The sequence below is a fragment of the Cygnus olor genome, chromosome 25, assembly GCF_009769625.2.
Source record: "Cygnus olor isolate bCygOlo1 chromosome 25, bCygOlo1.pri.v2, whole genome shotgun sequence".
Lineage (NCBI taxonomy): Eukaryota > Metazoa > Chordata > Aves > Anseriformes > Anatidae > Cygnus > Cygnus olor.
In genome coordinates, this window is record NC_049193.1 from 1,927,288 (window position 1) to 1,944,532 (window position 17,245).

The 17,245-nt window shown below is 61.6% G+C and overlaps 1 protein-coding gene across 5 annotated transcripts in view; it reads right to left on the reverse strand.

The window, feature by feature from the left end:
• Positions 1 to 1,673: 1,673 nt before the first annotated feature.
• The window catches only part of LOC121059640 (junction plakoglobin), a 45,881-nt gene continuing 30,309 nt past the window's right edge, over positions 1,674 to 17,245 (reverse strand). For 2 of the 5 annotated variants that reach the window (XM_040536684.1, XM_040536685.1), the window contains 14 exons: positions 10,382 to 10,605; positions 9,104 to 9,354; positions 8,389 to 8,627; positions 7,532 to 7,733; positions 6,867 to 7,011; positions 6,137 to 6,240; positions 4,852 to 5,190; positions 4,288 to 4,443; positions 4,025 to 4,144; positions 3,699 to 3,849; positions 3,446 to 3,567; positions 3,132 to 3,171; positions 2,628 to 2,801; positions 1,674 to 2,546 (listed from right to left, as the gene is read on the reverse strand). In XM_040536684.1, coding sequence (XP_040392618.1) covers positions 2,653 to 2,801; positions 3,132 to 3,171; positions 3,446 to 3,567; positions 3,699 to 3,849; positions 4,025 to 4,144; positions 4,288 to 4,443; positions 4,852 to 5,190; positions 6,137 to 6,240; positions 6,867 to 7,011; positions 7,532 to 7,733; positions 8,389 to 8,627; positions 9,104 to 9,354; positions 10,382 to 10,598 — 2,235 coding nt within the window. In that variant the 5' untranslated portion in view covers positions 10,599 to 10,605 and the 3' untranslated portion in view covers positions 1,674 to 2,546; positions 2,628 to 2,652. Of the gene's footprint in view, positions 2,547 to 2,627; positions 2,802 to 3,131; positions 3,172 to 3,445; positions 3,568 to 3,698; positions 3,850 to 4,024; positions 4,145 to 4,287; positions 4,444 to 4,851; positions 5,191 to 6,136; positions 6,241 to 6,866; positions 7,012 to 7,531; positions 7,734 to 8,388; positions 8,628 to 9,103; positions 9,358 to 10,381; positions 10,606 to 17,245 lie in introns of all 5 variants that reach the window. The other 3 variants (XM_040536682.1, XM_040536683.1, XM_040536686.1) reach the window with 3 other exon arrangements.

The window sequence follows — 17,245 nt, forward strand, 5'->3', positions numbered from 1 at the left end:
CCAGAAGCATGCTCAGTCCTGCTGGGGCTCCCACACGCCCCCCCCCCCCCCCCCCCAGAAGGCAGCCACTGGCTGTGTTGTTTTGCTGGGCCCTGCTCCTGGCACAGGCCGGGGCGGGAAGCGAGGCTGCATCCCCACTGCAGTGGTGCTTGGCCACAGCCCTGGGGCTGAGCTGGGTGCAGGATGTTCCCCCACCCCAATGGGATGGTGCTGGAGGCAGTCCTACTACCCAGGCCGGCTCTTCTGCCCTTGCCCTTCAGCTCGTCCCTGCCCCAGGCTGCTGGGGTTGTGCATCACAGAGCAGGGATGTGGCCCTGAGCAGCTTGAGGTGAGCAGGATGGCAGCACAGCACGTCGGACGTGCAAACCTCCACACCCTGCCCTGCCCTGCAGCAGCCTGGGCCCCCACCTCGCCTCTCCCCCACGGCAGAGCTGAGCAAAAGCACAAGGCTGGAACAGCCACAACGTTGTTCCTAGTTCCCTTTGATCACAGCCCCCGTCTCCCAGCACTGGTGGCAGCCGTGTCCACCTGATTAGTGTCTCGCCAGTGGCTGCACAAAATGAGCTTTGCTACAGCAGAGCGCACGCAGCTGCAGGGAGCTGCCTCTTCCATGCCATGCCGGTGCTGTGCATCTCGCCCCACGTGCACTGATTGCAGCACCCCGAGCCACCGGGCACAGCACAGACAGCTCTGCGTGCCCCTAATGCCCTGGTGGCGTGGGGCTAGGCTCTCCCCAGGTCCCCCACCGCTGTCCAAGGAGCATGCACAGCCTCCAGCTGGCACAAGACAGAGGTACAAACCCAGCTGGGACAGGGATTGGGGCAGCCCAGGGCCACCCGCATGTCCCCCTCCCACCCCCCAGCACATACTCAGCAGTAGGCAAAACCATCCCTGCCTCTGCAGGCAGCCTCACATGGACCTGCCGCAGGTTTTCTTCTCCTGCCAGGCTCATCCAGGAGCTTCGTGCCCCAGAAAGTGCTGTGGGAAAGCCTGGGGCAGCCAGCTCCTGATGGTGCCAGTCCCCGTCCCCCGCATCCTTCTCAGGGACCGGTCCCTGTGCCGAGTGGCAGGGGACGAGGGGAGGCTGCTGAGCAGACGGGAGGCCGTGAAGTTCGCGGGTAACTTTGGGAACAGTTTCCACCTCCCAGCACAATCCCAGCCTGGCACCTGGAGCCACTTCCACATTGCTCTCCAAGGGAGCAGCTGTCAGAGTTAGCATTTCAGTGGAGAATATTTCCTTTTGCCATCTGCTCTTGCTATTAAAGCCAGGCGAAGGCGACCACGTCTGACTGGAGTAAATCACTTTTTTAAGCCTAGCTTCTTGCAGCTCCGTCCCGGCTTCGCTCTATCAATCACCAGGGCTCGCTCGCAGCGCGCGCGTTTATCCCCTGGAGCTCATTAAAACGAGCTCCGTGCAGCAGCAGCAGAGATGAGACGCCGGTGATGCTGCTTAATGAACAAACATCTTAATTACTGGGAGTTTTTACCTCCTGACGGATCAGACGAGCAGTCTGGATGGAGCCGGCATGCTAATGACCCAGCACTGGCGACAAGAGGGCTAAGAGCAAGTGCTGCTGTGGCTGGGGGTGATGCCTGCCCTTACCCCATTTGCAGCCTCTGCAGACTTCTTCCCTTCCCCAAGCCGACGGAAGAACAGGCTCGTGGCAACCTGGGGCTGGGGGGGTTATTTTATTCTTTGCTTTGGTCTATACAAAAACAACTTACAGAAATAATAAAATCTTCCATTCCTGAACCACACTCCAGTAACAGTCCATCCATTTCCAGTCGGAGCATTAAACCCTCAACTCTAGAGCCTCTTTTAAAAAAAATTGTTAGGTAAGGAAAGAGGGGACGGAAACACACCACTCACCAAAAAGAAGGGAAACGGGTTAAAATGTGCAACAGAGATCAGTACAAGGACACGGTTCCTAATGCTGGAGTCACTTCTCTATTGTTATTGTTAGGACAGGCAGTTACACAAAGTCAGCTCCCCAACGGCTGATCAGAAAGAATTAAACCGCAGACATCCCGATGGCTAAAACGAAGGTCTTGGGACATGGGACCATTTGTTTTCAGCAAACTCCGGATTGGCCTGATTAAGTAAGTCAGAGTTTGCAGAAGACAGAGGGTTTTCTCATGTTAGATTCCTTTTCTAGAGCACTAACACGCAGAACGAGTAGTGGGGAAGTTAGAAAGCACAAACTTAAAGACGGCAAAAGCCGTTGGCACCATATTAAAAATAAAAAAGAAATATATATATTCATAGAAAAGACTATTTTGCCAATAAAAGGTTGATAATGATGCAAGGTTTGTGTGTCTTAAAGCTTCAGAAACAGTATCTTGGATGCTGGATGCGGCAGTAGGTGCTTGAAGCAGTCCCAGGAGGAAGGACCTTCTCCACAGACCCACAGTGAAGAAAAAAAAAAATTGAGAAACAAAACCTCTCGTGGGAATGGAAAAGTTTGTCTTCTCAGGCACTTCTGTCTCCCAAGTCCTTCTCGCGAATGCTCAGCTCTGGGGCCACCCTCTCGGGATGGAGGAAACACCTGCGGCGCGGCGGGAGGGAGCTCACGTCACCCAGCGCGGGGGGCTCGGGGAGCAGCGCCCCGCACACCCCCCGGCGTTACCTGGTGCGGGGTCTGGGACGCGGGTTTAGGCGAGCATGTGGTCGGCGAAGGGCGCCCGGACGCCGTCGCTGTAGGCGTCCATGGGGTAGTCTCCGTCCATGTCCATGTGCATGTCGATGGGGTCCAGGGGGATGTCACCCGAGTACATGGGGCGGTAGCCGGGGTCAATCTCTGCTGGGGGACAAGGGACACGCAGCTCAGCTCCCGGTGCTGGGGCGCAGCTCCCAGGCTCAGCCGTCCTCCTGCTCCCCCTGCCCTGGGCAGCGTTTGGCACGCGGTGCTGGGGGGGACACCAGGGCCATCTGCCACCCCCTGCCCCAAAAGCTGCGGGCACAACGTGGAGCCGAGCGGCACAGCTCCCGGGGAGCTGAGCATGCCCACGCAGGCCATGCAGCTGCCCAAGACAGCTCGTTGAGAGCATTTAAAAGCAGCTTGGTTCTGGTGACAAGACACGAGTGCAGCCTCGCTGCGGGACCCTGCAGGAAGGGTTCACTCTGTACTCACCGTCTGAGTAGGGCTCGTTGATGGGGATCATGCTCTGAGCCTACGAAAGAAGGTGGCACGGTTTTAAGACGCAGGGAACGTGCAAATGTGCGCACGATGCTCAATGGCTACGTGGTGCCCAGCCCCGTCCTGTAACCCAGGGCTGCTGGAAAGCCCAGGCTGCAGCCTGGCCACCTCCCACCTCCCTCTGTCCATCCATCACCCCCATCCCAGCTCTGCCAGGAGGCAATGACAGTGTGTGGAGGCAGGAGACAGCCTCCCCAGGAGGCCCCCATCCCTGCGAGGCTCGTCCCCATGCCCAGCACAGTGCTCACCGCCTCCCACGCCGCGGGGTCATGCTTGAAGAGGGAGTTGGTGAGCTCCACGGACACGCGCTTTCTGTAGTCGGGGTTCTTGTCCTCAGAGATTCGGAAGAGAACAGCAGCCGCATAGGTGGCTGCGGAGGGACAGGAGGCGCCGCTGACCCGGGTGGCACAGGGAGCCCGGCTCCTCGCCACGGTCAGCCCAAGGACTCCTGCTTCAGCCGCGCCAGCAAAGGGCAGCAGGGCCCAGGCCGGCTGCACTCACCTGTCCCCTCGTTCCTGGAGTGCAGCAGCTCCATGAGCGGAGCCGAGGCCCCCTCGGCATCAATGGCATCTGCTGCCTCCTTGTCCTGGGCCAGCTCGCACAGCACGCCAGCCGCGACGCGCTGGATGTTCTCCACCGGCGAGTAGAGGAGCTGTCAGGAGAGATTAACGGCAGCGTGAAGCAGTCGGCACAGCTGCCTTCGTGGTCCTGACACAGCCCGAGACGGGCGTGCTGCCAGCTGAGTGCCGCGGCTCCCAGTCCACCACAGGGACGTGCCAGTGGCTGGGAGGTGGCACGGCACAGCCCCAGCGTCCCCAGCCCCTGACCTGCACGAAGAGAGGGATGGTGTTGAGCCGGAAGATTTCCATCCGGTTCATGGGGTCCCGGGCCAGGATGTGCAGCGCTCCCGTGCATCCCTCCACGATCTCCTCCATCTTCACACCGTCCTACGAGGGGACACGTGCTCAGCCAGCATCCCCACACCAGGGCATGACCACGTCATGGGGACTTGCCACCCCATGGGGACACCAAACCATGCCGGGACTGGGAAAGAGGGGCACAGGCAATGCGGCCAAACTCTGGGACTCACCGTGTAGGGCTGCTGCGTGCCGGCTGCTACGTGACGCTGAGCATCCTGGTGAGCCTTCACCAGCAGCTGGACCAAGCGGGGGATGACGGCCGCCTCCTGCAGCGGGGCATGGTTGGCCGGGCACAGGGCCAGGTTGCGGATCAGGCCGATGGTAGCCTGGAGCAGGGACCCGGGAGGGACAGAGAGATTCGTCAAACAGGGACCGGAGGCGTGAGTGCACCCCGCAGGCTCCCTGCCTGCCCCCACACCACCTCTTTCTGCAGCACAAGCTGTCTCCAGCTTCCTGCACCACCCCCCCCCCACCGGATCTGCCTCCCCCCTTGCTGCGGGGGCGGCCGGCGAGGGGTGAGGATTGATTTCACTACAACAGCCGAGCACAAGCAATTTCCTCCCATTAGTGGCCGCCAAGGACGCAGCCCTGCGGAAGCTCCAGCAGCCACTGGTGCTCGCTGCCTCCATCCTCCAGCTGCAAACCCCACCAGGGACCAGCAACCTGGGGGCTCACTCGAGTCCAGCCCCTGGGGGCTCCTCCAGCCCCCAAATCCCCCCCAGAACCTCCCACACCTTGACTAGTGGCCACTGGTTGGGCTGGTTGAGGAGCTTGACGATGGCGGGGATGCCGTAGTTGAGCCGCACGGAGTTCTGCGCCATCTCGGCCTCGGGGTGCCGGCTGGTGAGGTGCCGCAGAGCGCACACGGCCGGCTCGGTGATGTCCTCCTTGTCGCCCGCCCGCAGGATGGTGTGGATCAGGGCCTCCACCCCGTTCGACTGCGTCACCAGGGTCTTGTTCTTGCTGTTGTTGCAGGTCAGGTTGGAGAGGGTGCCGGTGGCACAGGTCAGCACGTTCACGTCGTCGGAGCTCAGCTGGTTGACCAGGATCTTGAGGACGCCATCCAGGCCCTCCTGCAGGAGTGGGAACGAGAGGTCAGAGCAGTTCCCCCCACCAGGGCCAGATCCTGCCCAGCGCCTCGGCTGAGCTCCATCCAAGCTCTTCCCCTCTTGGGGTGTCAGAGCTTCTCCCTGTTACGTGGGCAGAATGCCTGCCCCAACCATGGGGGCTCCCCCCCCAGACCTGATCCCCTCTCCTTTGAGCCCCAGGGCTCATGCATCTGCATGACACCAGAGCTTGTGCAACCCCCGCTACTGCTCCCAGCTGCTCCCAGCATCATCTGGGCAGAGTGAATGGCAGCACCCCAGACATGCGCAGCTTCACTCCGAGTTTAGTATCTCCACCAAGTTTTCCCTGGTGGAAATGCACAAACAATGCAGCCTCCAGCTGCTCAGAGCAACGCGAGAAGCCAGCGCTCCCCGAGCTGTCCCCAGGGTGACCATAGCCACGGGCCCAGCTGTGCAGGCAGGGCCAGGAAGGGGTTAAAGCAACGCGGCCGCATCCCCCCCCACGCTCAGCCGAGCCAGGGGACCCGGCTGCGTGCCTTCCACCGCCAGCCCGAATAGTTTCCACACTGCATCAGGCACTAATCTGTGCTGAGTCGCAGCCCGAGCACCACATGGGGAACACATCAGGAGGCGGCGAGAGGCTGGGAAGAGCAAGCCCTGTGCAGAGCCCTGGGCCACCCTCGAGCCCCACGGCTCCCGGGGCTCGGTGCCAGGGCAGCATCCTCGCTGGGGGAAGGAGATGCTGCCATGAGCCAGAGCAACGAGCAGCCCTGGGGATGCTGCTACAGCCGGCGGGGATGCTGAGCAGCACGAGGACAATGCTTCGGGTTCAGCCTGGCACTGGCACAGGGCTCCGTGGAGGGGGGCACGCTGGCTCAAAACCCATCCGACAGCCCCGAGATGCTCCCCAAAAGGCTGTGCTGAAGCACGACGCAGCGTCCCCCACTCTCACCTGCTTGGTGGCCACATCGGAGAGGTTCCGCAGGGTCCAGAGACAGTTCTGCACCAGCCTGGGGCTGGAGCTGGTCAGGTGCTTGCCCAAAGCCTGCATGCCGCCTGCCAGGGAAACGAGACACCGAGCCGCCTATAAATATCCAGACATGCAAAGCGTCCCCAGCGGAGAGGAAAAGGGAGCAACAGCAGCTCTCTGCACGGCGAGCGTGGGCTGGATGCCACCCGACTGTTGCCTCCAACGCACGACGTCGCCTTGTGGCTTAGCGGAGGCTAAATGCGGTGCAGGAAGGCAGCTCCCTGCCCGCCAGCCGGGCCGGCTCCTGCCCACGCACGGGCCCAGGAAAGCACCTCAGCAGCTGTCACAGGCACCAGGCCACGTACAGGTGGTTTTACCTGGCTCTGCAAGGCTTCAGAGTGCCCTGCACGTCAGCTGTGAGATGGCAGTAGCCATCCGGGGGAGGAACAACAGCAGGATAACCCCCCTTGGACACCGGGGCCAGGGTCCCCCCTCGCCACCCCAATGGACAGGGAACAAACGGGGCCAGGAGGAGTCACTACTGCAGGAGGACGAGCCAAAACCCTGCAGCTCTGGGGTCTGGCACGAAGCATGGCTTGGGGAGCAGCCTCGGGAGGCCGGACACCCTCAGCTGCATCACCCCGAAACCCCAAAATCCCAAATCCCCAAACGTCCTGCCGTCTGTAGAGACGGCACCCCCAAAGCCTCTTACCGGCCTCAACGATAGCGGGCTTGTTGCTGGGACACACCGACAGCACCTTGAGCACCCGGCTCGTGGTCCATAGCAGCTTCTCGTAGTTGTAGCTGCGCATGATCTGCACCAGGGCTTGGGGTCCTCCGTTGGCCAAAATAATCAGCTGCGAGGCAAAGGGGACAGGGTCAGGGGGCGCGACAGCTCTGGCCACACCAGCCCTGCGCACCGCGGACCCCTGTCCTGCGAGGTGGGCAGCATCACCCTGTTGGTTCGGTCTGGGGACCAAACCTCAGCACCCTGCGCCATGCAGCCATGCGAGGCTGCAGCGGCTTGAGCGTAGGAGGAGACGGCATCAGCCCAGAGGAGCAGCCCAAGAACAAAGATGGAGCCATTGCCCTGAGCAGCAAAGGGAGAAACCCAGCCAAGCCGCTTTACCGGCCAGACTGGGACCGTCTGCGCCGGCGGGGATGTCCTGCCCGCGAGGGGTCGGACGCGACAGCGCCGCAGACAGCACCACCGCTCTGCCTCCGGGCACAGCCCAGGGGGCCACACAGCCCAGATAGGGGGGAGCTGCCCCCTGAGGCCCTCCTGGGCTTTTGGTCTGCGAGGTCAGGCGACTGTCCCCTCCTCGCCACCCCGTCAGGTCCCCCCCCTTTGTACCAGCAGGCACCCCCGGGGCTCACCTTGCTCTCCTGGTTCCCATAGGCGAGGAGCTGAAGGCAGTCGGTGGTGATGGCCAGGAACTTGGGGTTGTTCTTGTTCAGCAAGGGCACCATCTTCTGCAGCCCGTCGGCCAGGCGCACGGCCATCTTGGCCCCCTCCTGGTAGAGCAGCAGGTTGTGCAGGGTGGTGATGGCGTAGAAGAGGACCGACTCGACCGGCGAGCTGCAGGCGCAGGAGCCACGTCAGCACCGGCGGCCGCCGCTGGGCTCCCCACGCTGCAAGCGGGGCCCGGGGCGCTGCCTGCACCCGTCTCTGCCCACCCAGCACCCTTCTGCAGGTCCCAGCACCCCAAATCCCCATTCGGCCTAGCCTTGGGCACCGCCAGGGGTGGGGCACCCACAGCTCCTGTGAGCAGTGCTCACCACCCTCAGAGGGAAGAATTTCCTCCCTATATATCTAATCTAAACCTACATTTTTTCAGCTTAAAGCCATCCCCCCTTGTCCTATTGCTACCCCCTACCGATGAGTCCTTCCCCAGCTTTCCTGAGGTCCCCCTGGGGCACGGGAAGCCTGCTGTAAGCTCTCCCCAGCGCCTTCCCTTCTCCAGGCTGAACCACCCAGCTCTCAGCCACTTCACAGCGGAGGGGCTCTGGCTGCTGAGCATCCTCGTGGCCCTGCTCTGGAGCCACTCCAAGAAGCTTTTCCTTCTGCTGCTGGCCTCAGGCTCCAGGTGGGGTCTTTTTTTGGCACGAGCAGAAGCAGGACCCCTTCCTTCCCCTCCTTCTGCCCCCATGAGCCTGGCTGGGACATCTCAGCTCCACCACCCTCTTAGGGCCACCCCGGTGGCCGTGCCCTGCTCCCACCAGCACCCCCTTACCTGAGCATCCTGACGAGGGCCGGGATGCCGCCGGACTTGAAGATGGAGAGCAGGCCCTCGCGGTGGTGGGAGAGGTTGTGCAGGATGCTGGTGGTGCAGCGGGCTGTGTCCAGGTCGCTGGTGCTCTGCATGGTGCGCACCACGGCCGCCACGATCTGGGACGACTGCATCAGGGCACGGCGGGACGCCTCCTTCTTGGAGAGCTGGTTCACGATCATGGCCGCTTTGCTGACAACCACCTGGGGTTGGGAGAGGAGTTGGTGGGTGGAGGGGGTCCCAGGGCAGCTCCCCGAAGGCACACCAGGGTTCCTGCTCTGCTGGGGCTGCCCACATCGAGGGCTGCTGCTTGGCACAAGCCTTGTCCACCTCGCTCCAGGAGCCACGCAGCAGCTCGCAGCGTAGGGTCTGATCCACGGCACCAAGGAAAGGGGGCAAGCAGTGGGGTCTGGAGCTTTGAGAGTGGGCAAGAAGCCTGTGCAAGGCCAGGACTGCAAGGGCTGTGTCAGAGCAGCAGGGAAAAGCTACAGAGAAAGCATAGGTGGGCTCCATCCTGCTGCAGGGTGGAGGTGACCACAGGGCTTCGCCACGAGGAAGGGAGCTGGATGGCAGCAGTGGTTTGGGACCCCATTTGTGCCACCCTGGCTGGGCAAGCACACCCCAGGAGCCCTGCAGCAGGAAGCCCAGAGAAATGTGCAATCAAGCTGCGTTTCCTTACTGGGTCCTCGTCGTTGAGCAGCTTGGTGAGCTCCGGGATGGCACGGGTGGCCAGCTCGGCGTCGTCCTGGTAGTTGATCAGGTGCACGATGGCAGACTTGAGCATCTGCGAGGGCTCAGCCAGGCGCTGCACGTTGGTCTGCTGCCCCTCCACCTGCGTGGTGATGAGCAAGGAGCGGTCTTCCACCGTCTCGGGGTACATGGCGGCCCGGACGCGCTGAGCCCGGGTCATGGCCAGCTGAGCCTCCATATCTGCTGTGGGGAGAGACCGGGAGGCAGCGTCAGAGGCTGGGGATCTCTCGGAGGAGCGCTCCCAGCCCCGCTCCCCAAATTTCAAGGGGCTGAGCAAGAAGAGCTCAGCACCATGGCACCAGCCACGTCAGCAGTCCCAGCACGTCCTGTGAGGAGCCAGCGCTTCCAAGCGTAAACAGATAGGGTGGCAGGGAGATAAGACAACGCTCAATTAGGCAGCGTGATTAAGCAATTGTCACACGAGGCCCGTTAATTAAAAAATTAAGGGTATTTGCAACTCAGGACCGGCTGGCATTGGGGATTAGGAGAAGGACACGGAGGCCTTCCTGGTTGAGGCTGCAGGGACGAGAGCAGCAGGAATGTCCCCAGCAGAGAGCTGTGGTCCCCAGCTGCCCGCAGCAGGGACCGGGCAGGATTTGTCCCTCTCCATGGGGCTCTGCTTCCACTGGGAGCTTGCAGCTCAGCCCTCCGGGACCCATCACTGGGAGGCGAGCCACATATCTGACTAGAGCAGATCTGCCCTCTTTTCAGGGACAAAGCTGGGGGAAGCAACTCCTTCAGCCCAGCGGGCTGCACCACTGTCTGCTTTGCCCCAGCAGCAGCAGGGGAAGGCGGGCAGACTGTCAGGGTTTTACAGCGTGTACCGAGGGCTTTGCCAGGCACAGCGAGACAGGTTTCCTGAGCAGGCAGGTAGCAGAGCAGACGGCCGACCCGTGGGCTGGGATCAGCTGTTCCTCTCCGGAGCCAACCGACCGGCAGGCTGGGATGTGTGTGCACAGCTCAGCACCAGTGCGGGCTCTGGCTGCGCGCCCTCGACGCGAGAGCTCTCGGCGCAGGGGAAGGAGGACGGGAGGGAGGATATTTTAGGCAGCAACAACTCCCAGGGTGTGGAAGGCTGCGTGGAGGAGTGCCCAGAAGGAGCACGGTAAGCACAGGCCATGGGAGAGCTGTGGGGGAGGTGGAAGAAGGAAGCAGAAACACAGCTGAGCTGGTGGCCGACCCCCTTGGCATCCCCCCCGGCCCCTACCTTGTGCTTGACTCTGGCCTCCTCCCTGGCAGTAGCTCGTGGTGGTCTTCTTGATGGTGTACTGCTTCCCATAGACCTCGTCATCGTCCCCCAGGCACTTGCTGCTGACGGAGGGCACCTGGGTGTTGACGCCAGAGTGGATGCCCGAGTCATAGGTGTAGGTCTGCTGCCACTCCGTCACCTTGATCGGCTGCTCCATCATGTTCATCACCTCCATGGCTGCTCTGCGGGGCAGGGAGCCGAGAGCTTGTAGGGCAGAGGCCGGGGTCTCTCCACGGCACCTTCCTGCCCCTCTCCTCCGCCCCACGGACCCCGGCAGTGCCCCCGCCGCAGTCGAGCGCAGCCGCCCGGGCGCAGCCCGCGAGCAGATCGCTATCTGCCCTCCTCCCCCAAGCGAGATGAAAGGCGGCACCGAGCTGACGAACCCACAGCTCAGCACTTTGCTGCTCGTGTTCAGACACGAAGCGTGGCTGCACCCGGCGCTGAGCTGCCTGCCAGCCAGCGCCCGCCGCGCGAGACCACGTCTCAGCGCCTCGGTGCCGAAGTGCAAAGGGGCCTCCCCGCTCCTGCACGCAGGCTGTTTAAAGACCAGGTTTTGGAGATGGGAACCTGGCAGCGAGCTGAGGACAAGGCTGGGACTCCGAGAATAAAATAAACCGTTCAAAGGCTCTTCTGGGACACTCCTAAAGCACCTAAAAATAACCAGGCAAAGCCAGCAGCTCAGTTCTCCCCATGACAGCCCTGGTGCCCATGGTCTGGGTGCTCCCTGTGCAGAGCGCGGTGCCAGCAGCACACTCACTGCCGTCCCCTGGGGGTCACCAAGCAGCCAGGTTGGGCTGGGGGACACCAGCATGGTCCCCCCGAGACTCATCCAGCAATGGGTGAGCCAAGCTGTGGCATGTCCCCATGCTCTCGGCGTGCCACGGCTGTGAGCAGTTCGGGGAACAGCCAGAAACCTGGCATCAGAGCCCTGGGAGGGGAGGGAGGGGGAAGTGGGGCAGCCCCATCCCCTGGGAAGAGGGTCCAGCAGCAGCTGGTGCTAATGAATTATTGCAGAGGGGTGGCAATGCTGGTCTGGCTGCCCTGGCAGCCCCAGCAGAGAGGCTCACAGTGGTGGGAAGCAATATTGGGAACACCCTGGGTATGGGGTCCCTGCACCCAACGCCAGCGTGGGAGGCTCCGGGAGCAAAGGGGAGCTGGGACCCAAGGGAGATCCCAGGCGGAGAGAAGCAGCTCCCGCTCGCAGCCGCCTCCTGCGTGCATGGCAATGCCGTGAGTCACCACAGGGCTGGGGCAGACGGGAACGCTCCGCTCCCCGCCAGCCTCCAGCAGCTGCCTTGGCCTCCGGGGATCCCGTCGGCGGGACGAGCCCTGCTCCAGAGTCTCAGGGACCAAACTCCAATCCCCAAACGCACCATGGCTGCTCCGTCCCCAAACCCAGAACCAACCAACCCGGGTGTACTTTCGGAGCTGGGCAAGGTTTTTGTTGTCTGCAGCTTGGGGATTTGGGGGAGGAGAGGCGAGGGAGGATAGCACAGCCCGCAGCAGCTCAGGGGGGCAGGAAGCTGCAGGGCTGAGTCACCGGCCCTGCATGCAGCCCCCGGCAGGGATGGGGGCACCCAGCGAGCCCCCAGTCCCCTGCAGCACCCAAGGCCGCCCGGGCAGGGATGAGTCAGAGTTTCAGACTCGATAAGAGGCGAAGGGAGCAGCTGCTGCGCGGCGCCCGGTGGAGCTGGGAGCAGCGCTGCCAAACAGAGGCGTAATTACCACCTCCACCAGCACTCCACCAGCACTGATTCATGCAGCAGGCTGGACCAGGGCAGCCGCGTGCCCGTGGCCCCGATCCAGCTCAGAGCTTTCGGGGGAAAAAAAGGGGGGTCCAGCATGGCTGGTACTGCCACCAGCATCCTCACCAAGCAAGCAAGGGGCAGCAGGACGAGCCCCCCAGGGCGGGCAGCCCTGGTACCCCACCACCCAAGTGAGTCAGGGCGTTGGGTGGTGGCAGAGGACGCGGATTGCGCAGAGCTGGGGGGGGGGCCAGGGCGGCGCGCACGGGCTTGGCGTGGCTCGCCCCAGCGCTGCGGGCTGTTCCCAAGGAACAGCCAAGCCCTGGCGAGCGGCACAGGCCGACACTCACCGGGAAAACATCCCGGCCCAGGTACACAAACCCCTTCCTGAGGAGGGGTGGAGGTCAGGGCGCAGCAAGGCCGGAGCATCCTGCATCCCACCAACCCCCCCAGCAGCCTTCCTGGAAGCATGGTGGGGGGCTGTTCCTGTCAATTTGGTATTCTCTGAGCTGTAAAGCAGCAAGCCGCACACCGAGTGCTGCTCCGGCTTTAATGGGTTGTGCATAATGCATGTTTATAAGGCAGTAAAAGGCAGCCCTGCTAATGGAAGCCACGGGAGGCAGGTTATTCCCATGGCATGGAGCAGGCTGGAGCTGGGCTTTCCGATCAGTGCAGAGCGAAGGGGGTGGCACCAGGGGCAAATCCAGCCAAGCTGGGGGGGGCACAGCTTGCAGCCAGGCCCAGGTCCTGCAGCAAAGCCCCGGCATGCGCTCAGGTGTCAGGGGGGTGTTGGTGAAAGCAAGCCCTCCCCCTTTGTTGACCACGGTGTTGGAGCCTCCAGCTTGGGTCAGGAAGCCTGACAAAACACCACCAAAGCAAGGCCACCTGCCACCACAAACAGGTTGGGTGCCTGGATCACGAGCTGAGGAGCCCCCCCAGCCCTAAAGCAGGGCAGAGGACAGGGCTGGGGCAGCAGGGGGGAGGCAGGCAGGGGGGAGCATTCCCCTCTCTGATTGCAGGAAGGGGCCTGCAGTGCCACCACGGATCAGCTGGCACCGACAGGGCTCAGCGACCCCAGCGAGAAGCAGCATGCAGAGCCCTGGCAGCAGCCCCAGCCACCCACCAGGTCCCCACACCAACACTTGGGAAGCTGCCCTGGACAGGGCTGGACAAGGGGAGAACAGAGCCAAGGGCATCAAAAGCTTCCTCACGGCACAGACGAGGTGTGGGTGGGAGCACCCCGGCACCCAGAGCTGACAGGAGGGGCCCGTTCCCATCCGCACGCACTCAGCCAACCTGTCACAGCTGCTCTACAATTCACAGGCATTTGACAAGCACCTAATTTTTCAAACATCCCTGAGTTCAGCTCAAACACTGACTTTTTACATAGCTGTGCATTATGCATGAGCCGTCCCCCTGCTGCCGCCCTCCTCCCTGTCTGCACCACAAGCCTCAGACATCAAAAGCGAGCAGAGCTGCTCAGATCCACAACGGGCTCAGGTGATCTGCCCCAGACAGGTTACAAGCAGCAGAATAAACCCAGGCTAATGAGCACGGGTGTTACTGTGAAATACCAGCCCCGTTATAGCAGCCCCAGCAGCACTGCCCCGCTGATGGGCACCAGCCCAGCACCGCTGTGGGTTTGCTTGCTGCCACAGGCAGCCGGTGAAGCTGGTGGCACTGAAGGTGACAGGGCCAGTGGAGCAAGTGTCAGAGGCTCCAGAAGCAGAGGGATGTTTCCTGAACCCTGCATCAAGCATCCTGTTGTTCGTCACACCGAGGCCCGACACCTGACACAAGCATTTCCATCCCCTCTGCTGTCCTCAGATGTCCCCGCTCCTCAGCAGGGACCGAGCTGGCAGGTGACACTGCAGGCAGGGGATGCAGCTTCAGCCTGGTTTGACCTTCAGAAGTATCCACCACAGCCAGATCGAGGCTTCTGGGGGTGAGCAGCTTGCAGCAGAGCACGCAGAAACACAAAAAGCAGGACCCTCAGGCTCCTCGCCTTCCCCTGCAGCTCGAGAGCCAGGAACTGGGCAAAGCTCTCGGTTTGTGCAGAAAGCAGCGAGCTGTGTGCAGGGCACACAAGGAAACACCTGCTCCAGAAGGGGCAGCCCCACAGCAGAGGCAGGCAAGCAGCTCCAGCCACCCCAGGACAGGGCAGGGAAAAGGTTAAATCCTCCCCCCTGCTTCCTGGAGCCAGGCATCCTGGTGGAAAACCAGAGGAAGTCACCAGCGCTGCACAGCCCTGGCCAGAGGGCTCATCTGTCTCCAGAATTATTTGATCAGCAGCCAGACGGCATCGTCTCCCCGCGGACACCGTCTGCAGAGGAAGTCTCCAGTAAACATGTGTCCTCCCGCCCGGAGAGCCCCTTCCTCTGGGGACAAGCAGGACGCAGCCTCCAGAGCCCAGCGCTGGCACCGGTTTCCAGCTGAGCTGCCCGAGAGAAGCAGCAGGGAAGCAATGAATACTGCTTCAGGCAGAAATAGTTATTGCCCAGGGACTCCCTGGCATGCTGGGGATGGGGCTCACGGTGCTGCTGGAGGGGAGCGAACCCCAGGCTGGGGGCTGTGGTGCTCAGCAGGACCCTGCCCCTCTAGGTCACAGCAGGTGGGGGCACAGGAGCAACCCCAAAACACAGATCACGGACTTGGGATACCCAGAAGCAGGCAGCAAGACCCTGATGCAGTGGTGGTGTGAGGCAGGGCCTGATCCTGAAGCTGTCCTGGCTGGGCAGGGGGCAGAGGAGCCTGAGGCAGGAGCTGTCAGAGCCCCCCTGAGCTGCCAGCACCCTCCCAGCCCCGCAGAGAACAAAGGGCAGCGGGGCTGGAGCTCCATTGTGTCCTGGCAAGCTGGGCTGCAGGAAGCACGTGAGCAATGGTAATTACAGTTACTTGGGCTTTTAAGACAAGGAAAGAGGTATTTAAGGCAGTTCAACAAATACCATGCAAGAAAAAGACTATTTTAGAAGCACTTCTGCTGCACGCAAGGGACCTCTGGTCCTCCCCAGGCGCCTGGAGGAGAAGGAGGATTATTTGGTGCCGCTCAGACAAAGCGAGGACGATGCAGCAGGGCTGGGGCAGCCACAGCCCAGAAGTGACAGTGCCACCGCCGTGCGACAGCTAACAAAGCCGGGACAGCCGCCGCAACAGAGCCGGCACCGTATAAAAGCTTCAATGGCTTTGAAAAGGATCCATGGCAAGAACAAGCGGCGCAAGGAGGGAGAGAAAGGAGCTCTTCAAGACCTCGCCGGCATCAATGGGATGCATTAAAGTCAGAACCCTGCTCGCGCAAGCAGTTTCAATGAGGGCTGTACAGTGAAGAGAAGTCAAAGGATTCAAAGAGGGATGAGAGAGCAGCTTGAAGTTTAATGAGGAGGAGAGCAGCGGCAGGGAGCAGCCAGCGCAGCAGAGCACCACGCACCCCGAGTTCAGCCCCGCTCCAGCCCTGCCCTCACCAGCCCTCAAACAAAGGAGCTGGCCGCCTTTGTTCACGGTGTTCGCACGTCCAGAGCGGCTCCTGGCCACTGGTTTGCACACCCAGAGCAGGTCCTGTCCACCATTTGCACACGCGACAGGCTGCGGCCACACATGGCTCTGGTGGGCAGCGAGGGGCACAGGAGCCACTACCCAGACTCACACCCCATAACCAGAGGCAGCCCTTCAAGCCCTATTTATTTCTCAGCTGCTCCCGACCAGGTGTTTGAGAGCTGCTGACAGCCTCATGTGAAGCCCCTGTTTCTACTCCCCCCCACCTGGCTCCAGCCCCAGATCCCCCCACAGCACCCACTCTGTTCCCCGGTGCTCTCCATCAGGGCACAGCTCACTGTGGACACACGTGCCCCAAGCCTTGCCATGCCCTGCCTTCACCCAAATTAGGGGTTACTGACAGCTCCAGCACACACACTGCAATATTTTGGCGCTTCCCACCACAAAACAAGGTACCATCCACTGCACATCCCTCCCTTGTGGGAGCACACACAACACTGGCCATTAGGGTCACCCTGCAGCATGGACCCTTGCATCTCTGGCTGCCCTTCTGCCCTCAAATCAAGGCACAAGACTCTCAGCCAAGGCATTTCAAGGCCAGAAGGAGCTCAGAGGTGGGACTGGGCACTGCATGGCTCTACCCGCAGCCCAGCCCAGCTCCCCACCCCACACACCCGGTGCAGGAATCACCCTGATTGCGGCTCAGGGCGGAGCAATCCTGCCCTAAAACACATTCCTGCTAAGGCAGAAAGTCACCCTAGAGAATACTTCTCCTGTGAGAGTCCAGCCGGCCCCTTCCAGCTCTGTCCTGGCCACCAGCACCAACATTCCTCCCTCCCTGCACACATCCCCGTGGCTCTGCCCAGGTCAGGTATTTTCACACCCTGTGCGTGCAGGGCACCGGCCTCTTCCCAGGGGGAGGAAAGCTCTAAGCCTCCCCTCCACCCTCCCAAGCCAACACCCATCCTCTGCCATCAGCAGGAGCTTCTCTCTCACGTGGGAAGCCGCTTCCCACCCCACCCTGCTCCAGCCTCGGAGCCGCACGGGGCCAGCAGCGCCCAACGCTGCTCCTGCGCCCTCGGACATGAGGCTGGGTGCTGTGCTAAACAAGGACAGAGCAGGAGCACATCCCATCCAGCCTCACCCCTCGACCTGTCTCAAACGCATTCGGAAGAGGTGGTTTTGGTAAAAACCTTCAAGTGCCACAACAGCACCCACCTCCCGTGCATCCCGCTCCCTCTCCTAGGGGACACCAGCACCTGTGGAAACCCACGGAGGCACCAGGAACAGGAGGACCCAGGTGGGCAGATCCCCTCTGCAATAAAAGTTCACCAATCTCTTTAGAAACACTGCTGGGAAAAACGGGAACTCGTCGCTTGTCCACGGAAAGAACTGGCAAGGTGCAATTAATCACAATAACTCCATCTGGATAAGAAAAAAATTGTTTTAAAGAGCACCAAGAACAAGTTGTCCTTTAAGAACATGATAATTGCAGGCTTTTTAAATTTCGGCTTGGAGGCTTGCATGCTGTCTCCGCTAGAATAATGGTGTCCAAAAGCACAGGATTCTGCCAGCGAAGAACATAGGG